General features: G+C 42.5%; 1 protein-coding gene and 1 long non-coding RNA gene across 3 annotated transcripts in view; both read right to left on the reverse strand.

Annotated features, from left to right (window-relative positions):
• Window positions 1-7,609: 7,609 nt before the first annotated feature.
• LOC310778686 lies at window positions 7,610-14,062 on the reverse strand. Of its 2 annotated transcripts, none has more exons than XR_014552786.1 (6): window positions 14,013-14,062; window positions 13,494-13,556; window positions 11,657-11,768; window positions 11,395-11,549; window positions 11,119-11,240; window positions 7,610-7,830 (listed from the first exon to the last, which is right to left on the reverse strand). It is a non-coding gene; the product is annotated as an uncharacterized lncRNA (long non-coding RNA). The 2 variants fall into 2 exon arrangements; XR_014552787.1 differs by having other exon boundaries at window positions 11,115-11,240.
• Window positions 14,063-17,046: 2,984 nt separating this feature from the next.
• Window positions 17,047-24,339, reverse strand: part of slc35a2 (solute carrier family 35 member 2) — a 29,514-nt gene continuing 22,221 nt past the window's right edge. Inside the window, exon 6 of the mRNA XM_083639167.1 lies at window positions 17,047-17,725. Coding sequence (XP_083495293.1) covers window positions 17,698-17,725 — 28 coding nt within the window. The 3' untranslated portion in view covers window positions 17,047-17,697. The remainder of the gene's footprint in view (window positions 17,726-24,339) is intronic.

Raw genomic sequence — 24,339 nt, forward strand, 5'->3', positions numbered from 1 at the left:
CTACTGCCAAGGAATCAAATGGTCAGAAAAGAGATTTCACATATTTATATGAAACATTGAGGACATATGAATGGATCACTGCCATCTTTTATACAATAGCTTTTTATTTACATTTTAATCTTTTACAAAAAAACACTTGTATATTGTAAAAGCACACTTTGTGTATATACGTATGTATTATCATGCCCGATCTAATTTAATGTTGCTGTTTTTAAATGCGTTAATTCAATCAACCCGCAAGGGGTAAAGAGAGGCTGTGTATATTTGTGGAAGAAAAAATATTTTCCACTTGCTGTCTTTGATGTAATTTCATTGTGCTGTGTGTGAGCACACAAAACAATGACCCGTTGTTCTTTATATTTGAATTCTCTTTTTGATACAGAGAAAAATAATTTATTTATGAAAGACAGAACTATAGAAATAAAGTTATATTGGTTGAAGTTGAGAATTAAATCTGTTATTTAAAACTAATGGAATGAGGCTTTAAAAACACAACCAACATTTTACAGATATTGGCTTCAGGTGTTGGGTTTATACAGCTTTCAGTCCTGACCAAACCGTCATTCACTATATACACACCCAGAATATTCTATTTATTGTCGAGTTTATCCAATGGAAAAAATACACCTTTATAAGCTTGTACAAACATTTTACCTGCTCGCCAAATACTCTGTCTGAATCAGTATTTTCTCATATGGGGAAATCAATGCTCTATTAAAAACCTTTTGGGATTCCTTAACTCTGCTGTGGTTTCTATTCTTTTCCCCCCATCGATATAAAGCTGTTTCCTCCTGTAGCTTCTAACCACCAGCTGTCAATCAACATAAAGCTGGTCTGTGTGGTGTGTGTGTGGGTTCCAGTAGACTATTGTGACACCTTGCCCTAAAGCAGGGGTGGGCAACTATTTTTCATGGGGGGCCACATGAGAAATCCAGATTGTTGCCGGGGGCCGAACAAATATTGTCATGCCGTAATGGATGGGCAACTTTGATGATAGAGAGGGCCACAAAAAAAGTCCTCGCTACCAGATTTTGCTGAGGGCTGAACGGCGCCAGCGCGAAAAAATTGGGGCATTTGAAGCCAGGTTTAGAGGAATAACTCATTTTAAATTAACAGTTGTGATGTCATTATTCAGTCTTAACCACCAATATTTGATCCTTTTCTCACTCACTCCTATGTCACCACACTCTCCCTGCAGGGCTTGAAATTAACTTTTTTCACCACCTGCCAATATGGCTGCTAGATTTTAAAGTTACCAGCCAATTAGAATTTCCACTATCCGAAATGTTTTTCTTGAAATAAACCAGAATATGAGTGGGTTAATTTAAGCATAAGTATCAGTAAGTGGCCCGGGATTCTCAAAGCCTGTGTTGGGGGTCACACGAACATGCACTCTTGAAGCTAAATAAATCCAAAACCAACAAGTTAATTATTTAAATTTCTACCTCAATGTAGAACAGCCATTTCTTACACATGAGATTACTTTTGGCCTTTTAGTCATAAAGATTATTGAAAGATATTCCATATTCCAGACTGAAATGCTATAACAGAAGAATATTGGCCAGAATGACATGAACATTTGGACACTTATTCAGCGGGTATGTTGCCCATGTGTGCTTTATAGTAACGTTCAGTCAGAACTCATTTATAATTAAGCCCATAGTTAATGAACTAATCATGTACAAAACACACACACAGTCACATATTTTATATACTGTATATGTTGTAAGCCTAATTTTTGCCATCACAGCTGCTTTTTACATGTATGGGATAATACAGGCTAATATAGAAGGTGTCCCAAGGAGTCATTATAAACTCAATTAGCTACAGAAGCTAATGTTCACATTCAGTCCTTGTATATTTCTCTCATGTGTTCATCATTCCTTTCCTCTGTGTGTGTGTGATTGAGAAATGAGATGCAGGTGGTGTTCATCCTAATTGGCCTGGTCAGGTGTCAGATTGCTGCTGGCTGATTGGCTGGTGGAGAGCATTTAAGCCAGCTGATGCCATCCTGTCGCCCTTTGCTCTCCTCATTCCCAACGATGATGGCTGCTGTGCTGACTGCTGTGTTCTGTCAGGTAGGAACTGTGTGTAGACCTACTTTAGTAGTTCTGCAGAACTTTATTAAGATGTGTCTTTATCTTGGTAGACCTGTGCAGTCTAAACTGTAAATAGTTACCTTCCAGATCTACACTTTTGTACACTGTAAATAACACTTACCCAAGTAGCAGAAAGTAGGGGGAGAAGCCCTTTAGTTTTTTGTAACATTTTCTCATGTTTATTTTGTAGGAGCTTATAGGTAAGAGCTGTGTCTCTTATTTAATCCATCATTTTCTTTTCTTAGGTAAATTTAAGGTTGGGGATTAGTTTGATTGGTTAGTTGTGTTGGGGCCATGCTGTGCTCTGAAACTAAACCTGCTACTTGTGAACTTGTGATGGTGGTTTGGCTGATCATCCTTGGGAGTGGGAAGAGTGGGGGCACTTTGTGTTGCGGTCCGGTTCCCCGAGGCCGGTTCCTAACATAATTGGGTGCTCGTCTGCTTTTCTCATTCGTCAGCACGTCGTCTGTGAGTGTGTGTGTATATATATATATTTTATATGTTTGTCTGGTGGGCAGTCTTTGTGCAGGTGGTAAATGGTGTTAGTCAAGGTGCCTTTGCATGGAGCTGAGGAAGCTCATGGTGGTAAAGCTGGTGGAGATGTTTGTTGGAGGAGGAGCCGGTCAGAGGGGACCAGTAAGACTGAGGAGGGGCGTGGCAGGGCAGTCAGTAGCACCATTTCTCCTTTCTGTGTAGACTATGCTACCCTACAAGAGTCTCCGTACATAGACTTGCCTGTCACTCTGACTCCCAAGCCGTCTAAATCAGCGATACAGATGTATTTACAAGTGTCACAGAAACATTTCAAAGCCACATATTGACAAGAAGAGTTCATAGCTTCTCGACGTCGGGGTTAGAAAGCTCGTCGCTGCTCATAAATGCCTCTTTTAATCTGAAGTAACCCAGACGTCGAGAAGCTATGAACTCTTCTCAATATGTGGCTTTGAAATGTTTCTGTGACACTTGTACATACGTCTATCACTGATTTAGACGGCTTGGGAGTCAGAGTCACAGGCAAGTCTATGTACGGAGATGGGACTCTTGTAGGGTAGCAGTCTACACAGAAAGAGGAGAAACGGTGCTACTGACGGCCCTGCCTTGTCACGCCCCTCCTCAGTCTTACTGGTCCCCTCTGACCGGCTCCTCCTCCAACAAACCTCTCCACCAGCTTTACCACCATGAGCTTCCTCAGCTCCATGCAAAGCCACCTTGACTAACACCATTTACCACCTGCACAAAGACTGCCCACCAGACAAACATATAAAATATATATATATATACTCAGACGACGTGCTGACTAACGAGAAAAGCGGACGAGCCCCCTATTATGTTAGGAACCGGCCTCGGGGAAGGGGACGGCAACACAAAAGTGCCCCACTCTTCCCACTCCCAAAGATGATCAGCCAAACCACCATCACAAGTTCACAAGTAGCAGGTTTAGTTTCAGAGCACAGCATGGCCCCAACACATCTAACCAATCAAACTAATCCCCAACCTTAAATTTACCTAAGAAAAGGATGGATTAAATAAGACAGCTCTCACCTATAAGCTCCTACAAAATAAACATGAGAAAATGTTACAAAACTGAAGGGCTTCTCCCTCCTACTACTTGCGTAAGAGTTATTTAGTGTAAAAAAGTATAGATCTGGAAGGTAGCTATTCACATTTTAGACTGCACAAGTCTACCTAGACAAGGACAGATCTAAAAGTTCTAAAGAACTACCAAAGTAGGCCTACACACAGTTCCTACCTCACCTGACAGAACGCAGAGCAGCCATCATCGTTGGCAATGACTGCAAGGGATGGCATCCCCAAACCCATTCAACAGTGCAGACACAGGAAGTTAATAAAATGTTTTGCTGTCATTCGCATGTGTTCTCATCAGTGTGTGCTTGAACTATGAGTCCTCTCATTGTACTCCTAATTGCCAACTATGATGGCTCTGTGTTGACTCTTTGCTGTGTTCTGTCAGGTAGGAACTGTGTAGGCCTACTTAGTTCTTCAGAACTTCAAGATGTGTTATCTTGGTGGACCTGTGCAGTTTAAACTGTAAATAGCTACTTCCAGCTCTACACTTTTGTACACTAACATCTTACCCAAGTAAAGTAGGAGGGAGAAGCCATTTAGTTTTTTGTAACATTTTCTCATGTTTATTTTGTAGGAGCTTATAGGTGAGAGCTGTCTTATTTAATCCATCCTTTTCTTAGGTAAATTTAAGGTTGGGGATTAGTTTGATTGGTTAGTTGTGTTGGGGCCATGCTGTGCTCTGAAACTAAACCTGCTACTTGTGAACTTGTGATGGTGGTTTGGCTGATCATCCTTGGGAGTGGGAAGAGTGGGGGCACTTGTGTTGCTGTCCCGTTCCCCGAGGCCGGTTCCTAACATAATTGGGGGCTCGTCCGCTTTTCTCGTTCGTCAGCACGTCGTCTGAGTATATATATATATTTTATATGTTTGTCTGGTGGGCAGTCTTTGTGCAGGTGGTAAATGGTGTGCATGGAGCTGAGGAAGCTCATGGTGGTAAAGCTGGTGGAGAGAGAGGTTTGTTGGAGGAGGAGCCGGTCAGAGGGGACCAGTAAGACTGAGGAGGGGCGTGACAAGGCAGGGCCGTCAGTAGCACCGTTTCTCCTCTTTCTGTGTAGACTATGCTACCCTACAAGAGTCCTGTCTCCGTACATAGACTTGCCTGTGACTCTGACTCCCAAGCCGTCTAAATCAGTGATACAGACGTATTTACAAGTGTCACAGAAACATTTCAAAGCCACATATTGAGAAGAAGGGTTCATCGCTTCTCGGAGTTAGAAAGCTCGACGCTGCTCATAAATGCCTCTTTTCATCTGAAGTCTGTGCTGGTGATATTTTTTCCGGATTAGAGCTCCCAGCCGTCAGAGCGCTCAACAGCGCCACTCTGGCCGAAAGCTCGGTAAAAAATATCACCAGCACAGACTTCAGATGGAAAGAGGCATTTATGAGCAGCGACGAGCTTTCTAACACCGACGTCGAGAAGCTATGAACTCTTCTTCTCAATATGTGGCTTTGAAATGTTTCTGTGACACTTGTAAATACGTCTGTATCGCTGATTTAGACGGCTTGGGAGTCAGAGTGACAGGCAAGTCTATGTACGGAGACTCTTGTAGGGTAGCAGTCTACACAGAAAGAGGAGAAACGGTGCTACTGACAGCCCTGCCTTGTCACGCCCCTCCTCAGTCTTACTGGTCCCCTCTGACCGGCTCCTCCTCCAACAAACATCTCGACCAGCTTTACCACCATGAGCTTCCTCAGCTCCATGCAAAGGCACCTTGACTAACACCATTTACCACCTGCACAAAGACTGCCCACCAGACAAACATATAAAATATATATATATACACACACTCACAGACAACGTGCTGACGAATGAGAAAAGCAGACGAGCACCCAATTATGTTAGGAACCGGCCTCGGGGAACCGGACCGCAACACAAAGTGCCCCCACTCTTCCCACTCCCAAGGATGATCAGCCGAACCACCATCACAAGTTCACAAGTAGCAGGTTTAGTTTCAGAGCACAGCATGGCCCCAACACAACTAACCAATCAAACTAATCCCCAACCTTAAATTTACCTAAGAAAAGAAAATGATGGATTAAATAAGAGACACAGCTCTTACCTATAAGCTCCTACAAAATAAACATGAGAAAATGTTACAAAAAACTAAAGGGCTTCTCCCCCTACTTTCTGCTACTTGGGTAAGTGTTATTTACAGTGTACAAAAGTGTAGATCTGGAAGGTAACTATTTACAGTTTAGACTGCACAGGTCTACCAAGATAAAGACACATCTTAATAAAGTTCTGCAGAACTACTAAAGTAGGTCGACACACAGTTCCTACCTGACAGAACACAGCAGTCAGCACAGCAGCCATCATCGTTGGGAATGAGGAGAGCAAAGGGCGACAGGATGGCATCAGCTGGCTTAAATGCTCTCCACCAGCCAATCAGCCAGCAGCAATCTGACACCTGACCAGGCCAATTAGGATGAACACCACCTGCATCTCATTTCTCAATCACACACACACACAGAGGAAAGGAATGATGAACACATGAGAGAAATATACAAGGACTGAATGTGAACATTAGCTTCTGTAGCTAATTGAGTTTGGACACCTTCTATATTAGCCTGTATTATCCCATACATGTAAAAAGCAGCTGTGATGGCAAAAATTAGGCTTACAACATATACAGTATATAAAATATGTGACTGTGTGTGTGTTTTGTACATGATTAGTTCATTAACTATGGGCTTAATTATAAATGAGTTCTGACTGAACGTTACTATAAAGCACACATGGGCAACATACGGCCCCCCTGTGTGGCGGGTATGTGTTAGAGAGGGTACACACAGGAAAATACTGTCACAGAGGACTAAGAGATGATTTACCATCTAAAGCCTAAATAGTAAATGTGGCGTGGCACCAGTTTTAGCACAGGTTTAAGCAACCACCACCCAAGCTGACCGTACGGATTGTACCTGAAGGTGAAAAAGTATTATACTTAAATTATACTTTTCACAGTATGTACTAAGTACACTTTCAGTTAGCATATGTTAATTTGGCACCCTTAAGTTATACTTAAGTGTACTTAAGTAGTCATTTAGTAGTACTTATGGACTCCTTGAGCACCTTTTAAGTGTAATTTGTATGCTTTTTTGGAACAACTTTTTATAAACTTTAAGTGTACTGAAGTACACCAGTGAAAAGCATGATTCGTGAGCATTCAAAACACACTTTCAGTACAATTGTATTATATCACCAGTGTGTTGAAAGTATACTTAAAAAGGCATTATAGATCAATTGATGTAGTCTACAAGTATACTTTAAATACAGTTATCATACTATTAATATTCTTCTAGCATGCCTCAGTAATATTTCAAATAAACTTCAAATGCACTTTTTGATTTTAATTAGTACATTTAAAGTGTGCTATTGTTAATAAGAAATGTATTTATTGTGAAGTTCTATCACAATTTAAGCATAATAAAGACATGTACTTAAAGTGTACTATAATTGACTAAAAGTGTGTATCTGAAGTGTATTCCATCATTGCGTATGAGTCAGGATAAAAGTGTATTTTAAATAGAACATTGTTATACTTTAAGTACTGTATTAAATGTTCCTGAAGTATACTCACAATACATCACTATTACACTTCACATGGTGCCATTTTAGTAGCCTAGGTAAACCCAGCCCCCACGTGACCTGCTCTCTCAGTTCCCAGTCACTAGCGACTGAGAACAGGTCTGAGAGCAGGTCACGTGGGGGATGGGTTTACCCAGGCTACCATTTTAGTACACTCCAAATGTGCCATTTTGTTCAATGACCAATTGCACTTCAATTATGAGAAAAACACATTTTATTCACATTAAAATATTATGGTAATACAAATGTATGTAAGAAATTAAAACAGTTACCAGTAGCGATGCACAATATATCAGCAATCATATGGCTATCAGCTGATGTTTGATCTTGAATATATCGGTATCAGTCCGATGAGCCGATGGCTGGAAAGCCCTTGTTGGTGGCCTATACCCCAGGAGGGGTAGTAGACATAAGTAAGTCCGATGAGCCAAATAACCAAAATGTTAAACCATGAAGCCACAGTCCTGAAGGCAGGCTGGTTGACAACGCAGGCTGTGATCTGCTCCCATAGGCTGCTGTCCTTCTGCACCGGAGTGGAAGACCTGTCCGCCGACAAGGCTGAGGGGATGAGAAAAGAAAAAGACAAATTAATGCAAGACAAGCTTTTATAGTGAACGCAGAGGTCAAGGAACTGTAAGAGAAGAGGTAGAAATTTAACAATGTGGCTTTGTTGCCTAAACCTAACCAACGGCACTACACGGCCTCTATTAGGGCTGCACGATTTATCGTATTTTCATCTTCATCGCGATATGAAAATGCGCGATGAACACATCGCAAAAGTCACGTGTTATCGCAAAAAAAAAAAAAAATTACAGTGCACATGAACGCAACATGCAAGATACCGGCTGAATAAGTGTCCAAATGTTCATGTCATTCTGGCCAATACTCCACTTCTGTTATAACATTTCAGTCTGGAATATGGAATATCTTTCAATAATCTTTATGACTAAAAGTACGGTAATCTCATGTGTAAGAAATGACTGTTCTACATTGAAGTAAAAATGTAAATAATTAACTTGTTGGTTTTGGATTTTTTTTAGCTTCAAGAGTGCATTTTTGTTCGTATGACCCTCAACACAGGCTTTGAGAATCCCGTGCCACTTACTGATACATATGCTTAAATTAACACACTCGTATTGCAAAATGAATTTAGGCCCTCACTGTAATACTTCAGAAGTTGAATTTGAAGTTCAGCATTAATACATTTGTCATTTTTTGTCTTAGATTTACCTTTGTGTGTTATTGCAATATCAAACTACATAATTGAGAATCGATTCTAGATTCTGGAATCGAGAATCGTTGGAATCGAGAATCGATTCTGGAATCGGATCGTGACCCCAGGAATAGGAATCGGATCGGATCGTGGCTTAGCCGGATCGGAGCACCCCTACCCATTAATATTTTTTATAGCATTTTTTTATTTATCGCAGGTCATATCGTCATCACAATATTGAACAGTTATCGCACATCGCAGCTTTTCCTCATATCGTGCAGCCCTAGCCTCTATCTTCCCAAAAGCGCTAATTTTCCGCTCGTTTAACGCCATGCGCAATGCAAATTGGGGGCGGACACAACCGCATGACTGTGAGATAAGTGTACTGGGCATTGGCTGCCACAAGCCAAAGCTGGCGTTTCAGCGCTAAAATGTGGGATAGATGGCGTTATCCTATCGTCAGCAGCGCGCAATTACTTTGCGCTAAGAGCTATGAAAAGGACCTCTTACGCGCAAATACCTCTCTGCGCTGGGCGCTCTGCACAGAGATTACGGCTGCGCTCCGAGCGCAGAGAGGTATTTGCGGAGTGGAAAGTGGAATTACTTTTGGATATTTATATATATTTGGGTATTAGCAGCAGATAATTCAGTGAGGCAATCAACTATAACTCACTGAGAAACTTTTATCACATCGCAAAGAGGGAAATAAATTGAGAACACTTGTGGGACAATGGACATAGGCTATTTACCTTCATAACCCGAAGGGTCGGCACCACAGACGATCTGTCAATAAGCTCTCTCTGTCCTCGCAGGAGTGAGTACACTCTATTACGCATGGAGATAATTACAGCATATTGCATGCCTCGGTGAGGCAACCTCACGCAAACAACCATTGCGAGACGGGAATCTGATTGGTTTTGATTGACGTATGCCAGCCTTGCCCGGTCACGCCTGTGAATAATTCTGGTAGTTAAGACCGCCCAAATCCCGTTTGCGCAGGCATTTTGGGGGGTTACATGCTGCCACTCCGACGTTCTGCCACTCCGAAATATCGGCACTCAGAAAGGGTTCTATATTCCCCGTTTTTCACTAACCTCTCCCAGCCCCCACGCCAAACCTAACCTCCCCCCATGCCTAAACCTAACCTCCCCCAGACCCTAACCCAAAACCTAACCTCTCCCACCCCCACGCCTAAACCTAAGGTCGGCATTGCGGCTTCTAAGGTGAACGACCGCCAGTCCGAATACTGGAAGTTAACGTTCGGAGTGGCAGAGCTTCGGAAAGGCAGACAGTTACCATTTTGGGGCGCAGATGATTTTTGGCAGAATTGTTTCCGCATGCCCGCCGAGAATTGCATCCCCAACATATTTCGGGGCTGTTTTAACTTAGAAATCAGGGAGGTCACGTCTACCAGACAATTATATCACTTTGAAACAGTAAAATTTCTGTATAAATCATTACCAGTAGCTCCCGTGAGGTGGGGATGTTTTTTTTTTGCTGCTCGGTGGGGGAGGCAAGGCGGAACGCTATCGTCCGTGCCTTAATGCACGCGCAAACAGTGCGCAAAGCGCTATTTAGGGATAGCGCCTGTCGGAAGATAGAGGCCCACGTGTTTACTTTAGTTCTTAACGGCGGAGGAATGGAACTGTTAACATCGGTAGTGGGCCATGGGATCCTGACTATACGTCAAACTAGGATGCGATGAGAATGAGAACGTGCTGGGTGTGAAGAGACAGTAGTCTGCTTGCTACTGAAACACACAGGCCACATCTTCTTTCTGGACGGACAGATTTGTCACCGCAAATTAGAGGCATTTTCTATTTTATTTTTAAATGGCGTTGACATTCCAAAACAACAGAAATCTATCCTTTCTGATGGATCGGTGTGGTTGCAGTTAATTCCTTCCAGAGTCATGTTCACAGCACACAGAACACAACACAGCGTATAGCCTAATATATTTACATAATCTTTCAGTCATTTTCTATAGGATAACCACTGTGTGTGCGCGTTTCTTCCCCAGCGGCAGCATGGTCTGGGGGAGAAACGCGAAACCGAAAGTAGACCAAGATGCGTGTTGCATCTCAAATATCCAAATATTCACTGTTGACCTACCACCGAATATCCGGAGCCCAAATGTTTTTATTCGGGCCAGCCCTGGAATTAGATGACTATGAGCAGACAAATAAATGAGCATATACTGTACTTCCTGCTTAATATTTCCTCCTACTGGGCGTCCGGGTAGTGTAGCGGTAGATTCCCTGCCTACCAAGATGAGGGTCGCAGGTCCGTGCCCCCGTGTTACCACCGGCTTGGTCGGGCGTCTATACAGACACGATTGGCTGTGTTTGCGGGCGGGAAGCCAGATTAAGGGCATGAGTCCTGGTCGCTGTACGACCGCCTCCTCTGGTCAGTCAGGGCGCCTGTTCGGGGCGGAAGGGGACTGTGGGAATAGCGTGATCCTCCCACATGCTACGTCCAGCCACTGAAGCTCCCCGCTATCAGGTGAAAAGCAGCTGGCAAATGTGATCGACAGAGGGGGTGGAGCAGCGAGCGGGGCAGCAGAGGGAAATTGGCCAAGTACAATTGGGGGAAATGAGAAAAAATAATAATATAAAAAGGGATAACCCACCTACTGATGTTGACGAGTCCGTTAGTGGCGTGTGCTTTCCGTTGAGGCTGAGTGAGGTCAGTCAGACTGAGGATGATCTGATGTTCAGTGAAGATGAGGTTGGAGCAAACACACCAGAGGGCACATCTAGAAACACACACCCACACCAACAATTACTCCCAACAGCTTTTAGAAGCACCTGAAGAGTATGGCAACTGTATCACATTTGAAATATTCCATGATTAAGATAAGACATGGGGAGCTGTGCAAATAAAAACAGACATCCAGAGCAGGACTCTACCTTAGTCTCTTCCTATTTCAGCCCTACTTGGGGAAAGTCTGCTGAGAGTGGGCAGGATGCTCTACACAGGGCAGCGCTGAGCAGCGGCTGGATGGCTGGTATCCCAGCAGAGGGTGGGTGGCTCGTACAGGCCCTTGACAGGTGACACGACCGCTCTGGGAATCACAAACAGGAACATATTATATATACTGTATTCCAACCACATGCAAGCACCAGGTCCCTCAGCTTTTTTTTTAAATAAAATACAGTTGTACTGTCATACCTCTGGGCAGCTGTATCTGTTGTCGATGGAGTGATGTCGAGTTTCTACGAGGAGTAGATGGGTAGTGAAGATGCAGCGCACACAGAGCAGCCTCTGGACACACTGCCTTAAGCTGGACAACAAAGTCAGATAAGATTGCAGTGAGAAAACGTCATTTTCTATCTGTAGTACTCATGAGTGTAATTTTTTTTCAGCATCTTCTGGAGAATCTCTTTTTGTGGATTTTTCTCACATTTTCTCCCCAAATGTACTTGGCCAATTCCCCATTATAACGGTCGTTGCGCGGGTCAGAGGGGTTTCACCAGCAGGACGTAGCGCATGGGAGGATCATGCCATTCCCCCCAGTGCCCATTCCCCGAAACAGGTGGCCCGGCCAACCAGATGAGGCGCTAGTGTAGCGACCAGGACTCATACCCTACCGGCTTCCCACCCGCAGACACGGCCAATCTTTAGGAATGTCTGACCAAGCCAGAGGTACCTCTGGCAGGAGTTGAACCTGGGACTCCGCGGTGGTAGGCAAGTGCTTTTACCTCTACACCAGTGGTTCCCACCCACCGGGCCCCGGTCCATAAAGCATTTGCTGCCACGCCGCGGGGAAGCTAATATGATTCTGCAGGGAGAAAGAGAGTGAGATAGCTCTCTCTACACACACACACTTGCATTAAGAGAGGGTCCATGAAATTGAGAGTTTACAGTCTATTATTTCACTTGTAATTCACTATTCCAGTGTGTCAGAATTTTACCTACACTAAGAAGCTGACTGTCCCCTAGCCCCATAACGTGACGCTGCTAATGTACTCCGATAATATTCTCGTACAGCAGTCATCGTCACACAGCGTTCGAATCCTCAATAGGTGGAAAACGCTGTTAAAAAAGCTCTCCTACCCGTATCCCACCTCCGATTGCAGATCCGAAGATATGATAGTCCGCCTAGTGAAGCCAGTAATTTAGCCGGCGCTGTTAAAATGATACTGCTTGCGTGAAACAACCGTTTAGAAGCAGTCTTTGTACAGCCTGCGCTGAATTTACAGCAGGGTGTGTTTGATCTCACTATCTTGGTGCACCGCTTGCACATGGCGAGCAAACAACACATGCAGTCACACGGTGACGGCGGCTGTCAGTGATCAACGCAAATCCAGCGCACCTGGGAAGCAAAACATGTCATGAAATAGGTTCCTGTCGGCTTCTCCTGTCCTCAATACGGCACAGGCTGTGCAAAGACTGCTTCTAAACGGGTGTTTCACGCAAGCAGTATCATTTTAACAGCGCCGGTTAAATTACTGGCTTCATTAGGCGGACTATCATATCTTCGGATCTGCAATCGGAGGTCGGATACGGGTAGGAGAGCTTTAAAAAAAAAAAGTCTGTATGTGAGGAGTGGGGGGGTTTCGAAATGGAGGGGATGTCCCCATTCGGAATAGGGGTGCCTTTAAAAAAATGGGAAAACCCCTCCATTACGAAGAATGGAGGTCGATCTTCGGAGTGGGGGGGTTTCGAAAAGGCAGGGTGTAACCGTTTTCTACCTAGTGAGGATTCAAACGCTGTGTGACGATGACTGCTGTACGAGAATATTATCGGAGTACAGTAGCAGTGTCACATTATGGGGCTAACTGTCCCCATGTCCTCACTGCCTACTGCCCAGGTGGGTTCATCAAAAAGGAGTTTCTGTGTGGAATTTGCAGTTCTCACTCTGCTCCCCGGGGGATGAATCCCCTGCAATATATATATAAGAAAATAATATCTCTTCTGTGATAAACCATGACAAAATAGACAGGTTAACATGACCATTTACTATTTTAGGGTGTGTGAGGAAGAACAGTAACCTTATTCCTCTTACCTTCTGTCGTTGCCTTTCATGATCACCCCTTCAAGACAGACAAAATCCTCCCGACATGACTGCCTACATTGTGAACAGAAGAGAGTAACTAGCATCGAGTTAGCAGCTAACGTTATACAGTACTTGATTGTCTCTGGCTGCTAGCTAGCTAAGCAGACTGAGTCCCCACACTAACGTCAGCTAGCATTGTTTTGTAGCATACTGTTCACCCTTTGAGTAAATGTAATTCACAAATAAGTCTAAAACGATTCAACTGTTAACGTAACATTAACGTTACATCAGTCTCACAGACTAACCTAGCGTTAACTAACGCTGGTAACGTTGTGTTAAAGCAGTCTATACAGAGAATAAGCGCGAACGCAAGCTAATCTGCTTTAGCGTTAGCTAACGTATGCTAGCTAATAGAAAAACGCACATAATGTTGCGTTTCGGGGTACACCAAAATACTTTGGTACCGTCTGCTTATACAAGACATACAGTTTTAAATACATGATAAGCAACTAGTTTTGTCAATATTACCGTATCCCGGGCGGCAGGACGCCCGCTCGAATTTCAAAAGAAACATGTTGGCTGGCCTGGCCCTGATCACTTCCGGAAGTACCTTCTTCTTCTGATATTTAATGGCGGTTGGCAAACAGCATTTTGTGCAATACCGCCACCTTCTGAATTTTAGCAGTTACACAATATTATTCACAGTGTGGGAAAAACAAAAACGATGTCCACCCAAAGTGCTCAAAAACATAATTATTTCTTCTTCTTCTTCTTCTTCTTCTTCTTCTTCTTCTTCTTCTTCTTCTTCTTCTTCTTCTTCTTCTTCTTCTTCTTCTTTGCGTTTATAGGCAGAACCAGGAGTACCTCGCTTTCATGTCTTAAAAAAAAATTGTATGGGCTATTAATAACTTCACTACTTATTTTATTGTTTACCCTTGTTTTATTTGCTTAGTGGTATCTATTTTATCTGAGAACTGAATACAGTAGGCTACATGGAGCTGATACTTGAATTTGATCACTGAGTCTGAGACACATGATTGTGTTTGTGCAGGTCAGGCTAATTTTGATCTTACTGATCTTATTTGAAGAGCTGAATATTTCAGACAAATAGGTATCAGTGCTGAGAGAGAGAAAAAGTAAATTTTAAGATCCTAAATGTCAATGTCACCTTGCTACCTTCTCACACGGATAGACAGACAGGCAGGCGGACGGATGGACGGAGACAGACAGACAGACGTCAACAATCAGCCAAACGTCATACATTTTATTTATTTGCCTATATAGGACAAAAACAAATCATGATCTGGCAACACTAGTCTTGCAAAGCCAGACCTATCTCCACTTTTCATTTCAACACTATGCCAGCGCTGGAGAAAGTAATGCAGTAACTTGAAATTACTTGGATTACTAACTGTAATATAATTACTTTTTACTTCAATGTAGGAAATAAAAAAATAAATGATTTTGGAGCAACTTTTGTCCCCACTGTCTAAAAACTATAGGGTCACACTTTAAAAAATAGTAATTAGTGCATAAAGGGCTAGATAAAAAGTAAAATGACTGATTAAAGACATACTCAAAAAAGTACAAGTACACAAAAAGCTAATCAATTACACTCATTTGAGTACTAGTAATTAGTTTCCTTCCATCTTGTATTACGACTGTAAGTATTTACAACTTATCCTACTTAAAGTACAGCTAAAATGAACTAACATTTAAGTGCACTCTTTATAAGTTTACTTAAATACACTTCTAATGAAGTGGAATTAAAGTACACTACAATAAATCATACTAGTTGTGTATTAAGAAGGACTTTAACAAAAGTGTACTTTTCACAAGTACACTATGTTACCACTAGAAGTGCTTGCACTTTAGTATACTTTTTTGAAGTACCCTGAAATACAGCTTAAAATGAACTTATATTAAAGTTCACTCTTTGCAAGTACACTTAAATACACTTATAAATAATTCAATTTAAAGTGTACTACAATAAAGCATACTGTTAGTGTATTACAATTGACTTGAAAATAAGTGTACTTTTCATAAGTATACTAAATTACCACTTTACGTATTTGCAATTTAGTATACTTTTAAAAAGTACACTAAAATTACAGCTTAGAATGAGCTTATATTAAAGTGTACTATTTGCAATTACACTTAAATACACTTATAAATAATTCCACTTAAAGTGTATGAGAATAAGGTATACTAATAGTGTCTTACAATGGACTTGAAAATAAGTGTACTTTTCATAAGTATACTAAATGACCACTTTACGTAGTTGCAATTTAGTATACTTTTTAAAAGTACACTAAAATACAGCTTAGAATGAGCTTATATTAAAGTGTACTATTTGCAAATACACTTATAAATAATTCCACTTAAAGTGTATGAGAATAAGGTATACTAATAGTGTATTACAATGGACTTGAAAATAAGTGTACTTTTCATAAGTATACTAAATTACCACTTTATGTAGTTGCAAATTAGTATATTTTTTAAAAGTACACTAAAATACAGCTTAGAATGAACTTATATTAAAGTGCACTTTTTTAAAGTACACTTAAATGCACGTGTAAATAATAGCAATTAAAGTGTACTATGATAAAGTATACTAATACTTTATTAAAATTGACTTAAAAATAAGTATACTTTTTATAAGTACACTATATGACCATTTTAAGTATTTACAATTTCGTATACTATTTTAAAAGTATACTTAGGTACAATTTATAATACACTTGCAAGAAAGTACGCTTTTTAAAAGTAAACTAAAATACCACTTTAAGTATTGGAAAAATGAGTATATTTATTTTTAGTACATTTAAATTGACCTTAATGGCATCTTTTCTGAAGTACACTTTATAAAAGTACATGTTAAATATACTTTATATTAAGCACAAAAAGTAAAAGTATAATTATAATAACTTTTGTATACTTAAATTATATTTGAAATATACAAAAGTATACTACTTTTTCACCTGGGAAGGCTCACTTTCATGTGATCGAGAGACATAGAGAGACAGTGAGAGAGAGCGAGACTAAGAGAGTTCGGCCAAATCCCGCTGTAAAAGGTTTGACATGTCTGGTTTTAAAAATGTTACATTTCAGCTGTCAATCAACATAAAGCTGGTCTGTGTGTGTGTGTGTGGGGGGGGGGGGGGGATTTCCAGTAGATTATTGTGACACCTTGAGTAAATGTGGAGTGACACCAGAGGTTTAGCGCAGGTTTAAGCAACCACCACCCATGCTGACCGTCCGGACTGTACCTGAAGGAAGCTTCACTTTCATGTGATCGAGAGACATAGAGAGACAGTGAGAGAGAGCGAGACTAAAGAGAGTTCGGCCAAAATCCCGCTGCAAAAGGTTTTACCTGTCTGGTTTTTAAAATGTTACATTTCAGCTGTTAACCCTAGAACACTAACGTCGGGTGATTTTTGATATGATAATGATATGATAATGATATGATATATCATATCATGGTGAGAACAGATTCCACATTGTTTTACAAACACATTTAAAATGAAATGTTAGGCAACATTACAGTAACACATTAGGCTGCATACAACATTACAGTAAGACATTTGAAAGTTTTAAGGCACAAAGGTGACGACATATCCCGTCTGTCCTGATCCAGACACAAACTCACAATGTTTTGGTGAAAATGACAAAGACTTTAAGAAAAAACAGTTGCAAAAAGAAAAGAGTTTGAGTTGAAAGTGAAGGACAGCTGCTACATGTCAGTATTATTATACAAATACATCTGTAATACTGATCTATCAAGACTGCAAATGACCGACCAAGTCACAAATCAATTTAATATCTTAAAGAAAACTAGATGTAGGACTTTTCAATGCAATCATTATCTGGTTTGACTGTAATAGGACACAAACTTGGTATCTGTTTCAAATTCAATCAATTCAATCATGAGAAAACAGAATTTAAATTCAGTCGTCTGCTGGAACAAATCTCATCGCTTTCAATCCAAGTCATTTACACAAACACAAGATCTCAAGTCGAGACTTTAGAAACCTTTTCAAGTCATAGTCAAGTCCCAAGTCACCAGAACACAAGTCCAGTATCAAGTCTTCTGGTGCTGTGTGACTGTTGTCAGCTCTACCAAACGAAAAGAAGTTACATTTGAAGAAGTTTGAAGTAGCTTAAGTACATCCTTAAAGTAAAAGCAACTGCTGTCTGCCATCCAATCTTCCTCTCAGGATCCTTTCTCTTTCTCTGGACTCCTGAGAGAGAGAGAGAGAGAGAGAGAGAGAGAGAGAGAGAGAGAGAGAGAGAGAGAGAGAGAGAGAGAGAGAGAGAGAGAGAGAGAGAGAGAGAGAGAGAGGTTATACTTGCTGTCTAGTTCTCTATTTGTTACTATTGGTCTAGTTTCTTTCCATGTTTTTGAATTTTTAATCATATTTTTGTTATCACTGTTGATCACTACCAAGTACTTTATTTTCTTTATTATACCTTCATTTAACCAGGTAAGTACATTTTCCCCCTTTTATTAACAACAATAATAATACAGTGACAAAGAATAACACAAATATACAATGCCAGCGGGTTACTCCAGATAAGTCAATTGAGAACCATTTCCAATGACAACCTGATCAGTTAACTTCCACTGCAGTCAAACCACTACACACACACAGATGCACGCGCGCGCGTGTGTGTGTGTGTGTGTGTGTGCGCGCGCACACATGCACACACACACACACACACACACACAGACACACACACACACACACACACACACACACACACACACACACACACACACACACACACACACACACACACCTATATATAGCCTTGGGTATAGGCTATATATATATATAGATAGATAGATAGATAGATAGATAGATAGATAGATAGATAGATAGATAGATAGATGTTTATGCTGTTTGCTCGCCTCCATCCTCTGCTGTGGATGTGATCGCTGCGCTGCATGCTGCACTAAGGCTTTGTTCACACCAGGCGCTTAAAATAAGCAGATCTGAAGCTTGACTCGCTGAACGTGAGCTCACGCCTCACCGCTCACACCAGACACTCTCCTTTCCTCCTAACCGCTCACACCAGACACTCTCCTTTCCTCCTAACCGCTCACACCAGACACTCTCCTTTCCTCCTAACCGCTCACACCAGACACTCTCCTTTCCTCCTAACCGCTCACACCAGACACTCTCCTTTCCTCTAACCGCTCACACCAGACACTCTCCTTTCCTCTAACTGCTCACATCAGACACTCTCCTTTCCTCCTAACCGCTCACACCAGACACTCTCCTTTCCTCTAACCGCTCACACCAGACACTCTCCTTTCCTCTAACCGCTCACATCAGACACTCTCCTTTCCTCCTAACCGCTCACACCAGACACTCTCCTTTCCTCTAACCGCTCACATCAGACACTCTCCTTTCCTCAGCCTAACCACTCACATCAGACACTCTCCTTTCCTCCTAACCGCTCACACCAAACACTCTCCTTTCCTCAGCCTAACCGCCCGCTCACACCAGACACTCTCCTTTCCTCCTAACCGCTCACATCAGACACTCTTCTTTCCTCTAACCGCTCACACCAGACACTCTCCTTTCCTCAGCCTAACCGCTCACATCAGACACTCTCCTTTCCTCTAACCGCTCACACCAGACACTCTCCTTTCCTCCTAACCGCTCACACCAGACACTCTCCTTTCCTCTAACCGCTCACACCAGACACTCTCCTTTCCTCTAACTGCTCACATCAGACACTCTCCTTTCCTCCTAACCGCTCACACCAGACACTCTCCTTTCCTCTAACCGCTCACACCAGACACTCTCCTTTCCTCTAACCGCTCACATCAGACACTCTCCTTTCCTCCTAACCGCTCACACCAGACACTCTCCTTTCCTCTAACCGCTCACATCAGACACTCTCCTTTCCTCAGCCTAACCACTCACATCAGACACTCTCCTTTCCTCCTAACCGCTCACACCAAACACTCTCCTTTCCTCAGCCTAACCGCCCGCTCACACCAGACACTCTCCTTTCCTCCTAACCGCTCACATCAGACACTCTTCTTTCCTCTAACCGCTCACACCAGACACTCTCCTTTCCTCAGCCTAACCGCTCACATCAGACACTCTCCTTTCCTCTAACCGCTCACACCAGACACTCTCCTTTCCTCAGCCTAACCGCTCACACCAGACACTCTCCTTTCCTCCTAACCGCTCACACCAGACACTCTCCTTTCCTCCTAACTGCTCACACCAGACACTCTCCTTTCCTCTAACCGCTCACACCAGACACTCTCCTTTCCTCAGCATCTGGCTCAGAGCTGCTCCACCAGCCCCTCCCCCTCACAACCTCCATTCACTTCATGCATGGCAGCTTCACGCTTGGAAAATAGGACTGAATCCTGAACGATCGCGTGAGCAAGGCACGTCCTTAGGCGTCCTTGTTGCTGCATTCAGACAGGGTCCGTCGCTCTGCTTTGGCGCAAGTCCTCTTAGACCTTCAGCTCCGTTGAGGCAAGCCAGTCATTGTCCAGGTCAGTCAGACCACGATCGCCATTCGGTGGCCGTTGTTTAGGGCAGCTGGCTATTATGTGTTCCACAGTTTGTAATGAACCCCACACTCGCAGTGGGCACTGCCCACAAGGCCCCATTTTTTCATTGCTGCACCAAAACGTCCTCCGCCTGTCCTCAGGCGGTTGAGAATTGTCCATTGCTTTCGGGGCAGGTGCTGGCCGAGAACGTCCACAGGATCTTTAATGTAGTGATGTAGCCAGGCAGCCTTGGAGGTATCAGATGGTGTTGTATGCGGAGCAGTTCTTGGGCATGTGTGGCAAAGGGGTGCCGGGACTTGAGGCACATGCGCTGTGGTGTCTCCGTGGCGATCTTGTGGAGGAGGTGGGATTTACTCGTCTGTGCCAGCCTGGTTGCTTCTCGTCTGACCTCTGCTGGTGCGATACCAGCCAGGACAGGCAGCTGGTTTGTTGGGGTGGCTCGTAGACATCCGGAGACAGTCTGAAGGGTGGTGTTGAGGGCAGCGTCCAGCTTCTTCACATGGGCATGTCTGGTGTTTAGGACAGCTGGCTATTATGTGACCTGGGCATGATTCTGGTAGATGGTTTATGTATAGACTGAAGAGAATTGGACCGAGAATGGACCCTTGTGGGATTCCCGTTTTGCACCCTAGTAAACCGGATTGTTTATTATTTATAACGCCACATTGCTCACGATTGCTAATATAGGATTTAAACAGTACAGTATCAGAAAAGTTGTATTTGGAGAGTTTAGAAATAAGGTTGTCGTGATTAACGTGTCAAATGCCTTTTTAAGGTCAGTTGGCACTCTCAGTGGAATAGTTGGAGCGAAAACCAAACTGCAGAGGGTGTAGGTGGCTATGAATCTGCAGGTGTTTCATAGGTTGTGAGGCCAGTATTTTCTCCAAGACCTACCATGTAACTACATATGAACTACAGTTGAAAAGACTCACTCCACTTTACAGGTCCGGTACCATGTAACTACATATGAACTACAGTTGAATAGACTCACTCCAATTTACAGGTCCGGTACCATTTAACTACATATGAACTACAGTTGAATAGACTCACTCCATTTTACAGGTCCGGTACCATGTAACTACATATGAACTACAGTTGAATAGACTCACTCCACTTTACAGGTCCGGTACCATGTAACTACATAGAACTACAGTTGAATAGACTCACTCCACTTTACAGGTCCGGTACCATGTAACTACATATGAACTACAGTTGAATAGACTCACTCCATTTTACAGGTCCGGTACCATGTAACTACATATGAACTACAGTTGAATAGACTCACTCCACTTTACAGGTCCGGTACCATGTAACTACATATGAACTACAGTTGAATAGACTCACTCCATTTTACAGGTCCAGTACCATGTAACTACATATGAACTACAGTTGAATAGACTCACTCCACTTTACAGGTCCGGTACCATGTAACTACATATGAACTACAGTTGAATAGACTCACTATATTTTACAGGTCCGGTACCATGTAACTACATATGAACTACAGTTGAATAGACTCACTCCACTTTACAGGTCCGGTACCATGTAACTACATAGAACTACAGTTGAATAGACTCACTCCACTTTACAGGTCCGGTACCATGTAACTACATATGAACTACAGTTGAATAGACTCACTCCATTTTACAGGTCCGGTACCATGTAACTACATATGAACTACAGTTGAATAGACTCACTCCACTTTACAGGTCCGGTACCATGTAACTACATATGAACTACAGTTGAATAGACTCACTCCATTTTACAGGTCCAGTACCATGTAACTACATATGAACTACAGTTGAATAGACTCACTCCACTTTACAGGTCCGGTACCATGTAACTACATATGAACTACAGTTGAATAGACTCACTCCATTTTACAGGTCCGGTACCATGTAACTACATATGAACTACAGTTGAATAGACTCACTCCACTTTACAGGTCCGGTACCATGTAACTACATATGAACTACAGTTGAATAGACTCACTCCATTTTACAGGTCCGGTACCATGTAACTACATATGAACTACAGTTGAATAGACTCACTCCACTTTACAGGTCCGGTACCATGTAACTACATATGAACTACACATGAACACCAATGTCATTACTGTGTAATGACATTGGTGTTCATGTCTAATTACAAATAGTTTATTATGTAAATACGGACCTGCAAGCCCGGCGCAAGCGCTAAATTATCGCTTTTGCCACGATGTGTGTTCTTATTTGAACACAGGTGTATTTATGGGGTGGCAATTTGAGTAATTTGCAACGGCCCGTTCTCTGCCCAGTACGCTGTTGGAGAGCCTGCTCTCTCCACGGGTCCTTCAGCCCCAGTGCAACCGCACTGCCTGCATATCAACAAGTCCTTCAACCATAGGTTCCAATGTTAATTTGAAAATGGTGCAAAAAGGGGGGGGGGGGGGGGGGTTAAGGTTAGGCAACTAAAACAACTTGGTTAAGGTTTGAATAACTACACTATATCATGCTTTTTGGTTCACTGTCTGGATTTTGGGCCAAAATATTTGATTGGTACTCTAAGGCCTATAAAATAACACTTCAGGCGGAGGCGGAACTTGCCATCTTCGGCTGTTCTGAATCTGGCTGTGGCTGGCGGATATGGTTTCGTTTGTGCGTATGGAGACTTAGGTTCCTGAGGACCAACTCAGTTAGGAAGTTCTCAACTATTTGGGACCCGTTCCTGGCCTACTTTGACGAGGTTAGAAACGACGAATAACTCGCCCAGCTAATTTCTCATGGACTCCTTGCACAGGATTTTATGTACAGCACTTATGCACTTATGCACCTTATGCAGCTGGTAGCATCATATTGCAATGCTGGTATGTGTGTTTTTTGTGTGTGTCTGAGTTTGTTTTGCTTTTGTCTGTTCTGAAAAATTTCAAATAGAATCTTGGGAAAAAAGAAGAAATGCTGAGATTCAACGTATGTGGTTTACAGAAACATAACATGCCGACATTTTATTCTGGAGACTGCTTTCTATATCAAATATATTTAGCAGGTAATAAAGTTTCTACATGTGACCAATATTCTGTGATTCTGAAAAGACAATGGACTCTTTTCACAGCAGCCATTGTGCGGCTGAAAAGCAGGGTAAACACAGGTGCAATCAAAACATTAATGAGGGCCCCGACACTGCACACCTAAATGGAATGTAAGTTGGAAACCATAGTTAAAGTTTTGGTCACACCTGTGCTTACCCTGCCTTTGAGACAATATGGCTGCTGTGAAAAGGGTCTATTTGATGCAGCATCTGGCTTGTGTGTATTTTATATTTTACAATTGGACATAATTGAAGAACTGAGCCTTAGTTCTTCAAGTGAGTTACTAAGGTGTATGTGAAGCTTCAACATGCAGCCCTACAGGATGTTATCTGAACTGCAGTTAGTTGTTAGGCAGGAAGTTATTGAAATGAAGACACATTGCACAGAAGTTGAAACCAAATCCTGTTTATATAAAACTTGACTAAAGGAAGTATGTACAAAGTCAGAGGCATCACTACAAACCAGAGGAGGAAGAGGGGGAGTCAGCTCAGCAAAAATCCTCTAAGAATGAAGCAGTCAATAGGATATCAGATCATAGGCACAACAATCCTATTGTACAGTTCAACCAGACTGGACCAATCCTGTTGGCTCTTAAAAGACTGAAAGATTTGTCTGCAGGCTAGCCCTTAGAGGATTTTCTGACATAATACTGTGTGTGTGTGTGTGTGTGTATATATATATATATGTATATATATGTGTGTGTGTGTGTGTGTTTCTGATTTCTCCCCGATTTTCCCTCCTGCTGCCCCGGTCGCTGCTCCACACTCTGCCGATCTGGGGAGAGCCGAAGACTAGCACCATGCTTCCTCCAACACATGCGCAGTTGCCAGCCGCTTCTTTTCACCGGCAGGACGTAGCACGTGGGAGAATCACGCTATTCCCACCAGTTCCCTTCCCTCCAAACAGGTGCCCCGACCGACCAGATCGAGGCGCTAGTGCAGCGACCAGGACAAATACCCTCAATCTGGCGTCCCACCCGCAGACATTAGCCAATCGTGCCTGTATGGACGCAGGACTGAGCCGGAGGTAACATGAGGATGCGAACCTGCGACCCTCATGTTGGTAGGCCCAATATTATTATTAGATAATAAATGTTAGTGTTGATGTGAGCAGATCAGTCAGTTACGTGACGAAAAGTTTGTGTTTCGGGTGTGATTCTTCAAACAGAAATAGAACTCCAACGATTAATCAATTAGTTGTCAATTACTAAATCAATCACCAACTATTTTGATAATCGATTTGAG

Source organism: Poromitra crassiceps (assembly GCF_964638095.1).
Source record: "Poromitra crassiceps genome assembly, chromosome: 6".
NCBI classification, from domain to species: domain Eukaryota; kingdom Metazoa; phylum Chordata; class Actinopteri; order Beryciformes; family Melamphaidae; genus Poromitra; species Poromitra crassiceps.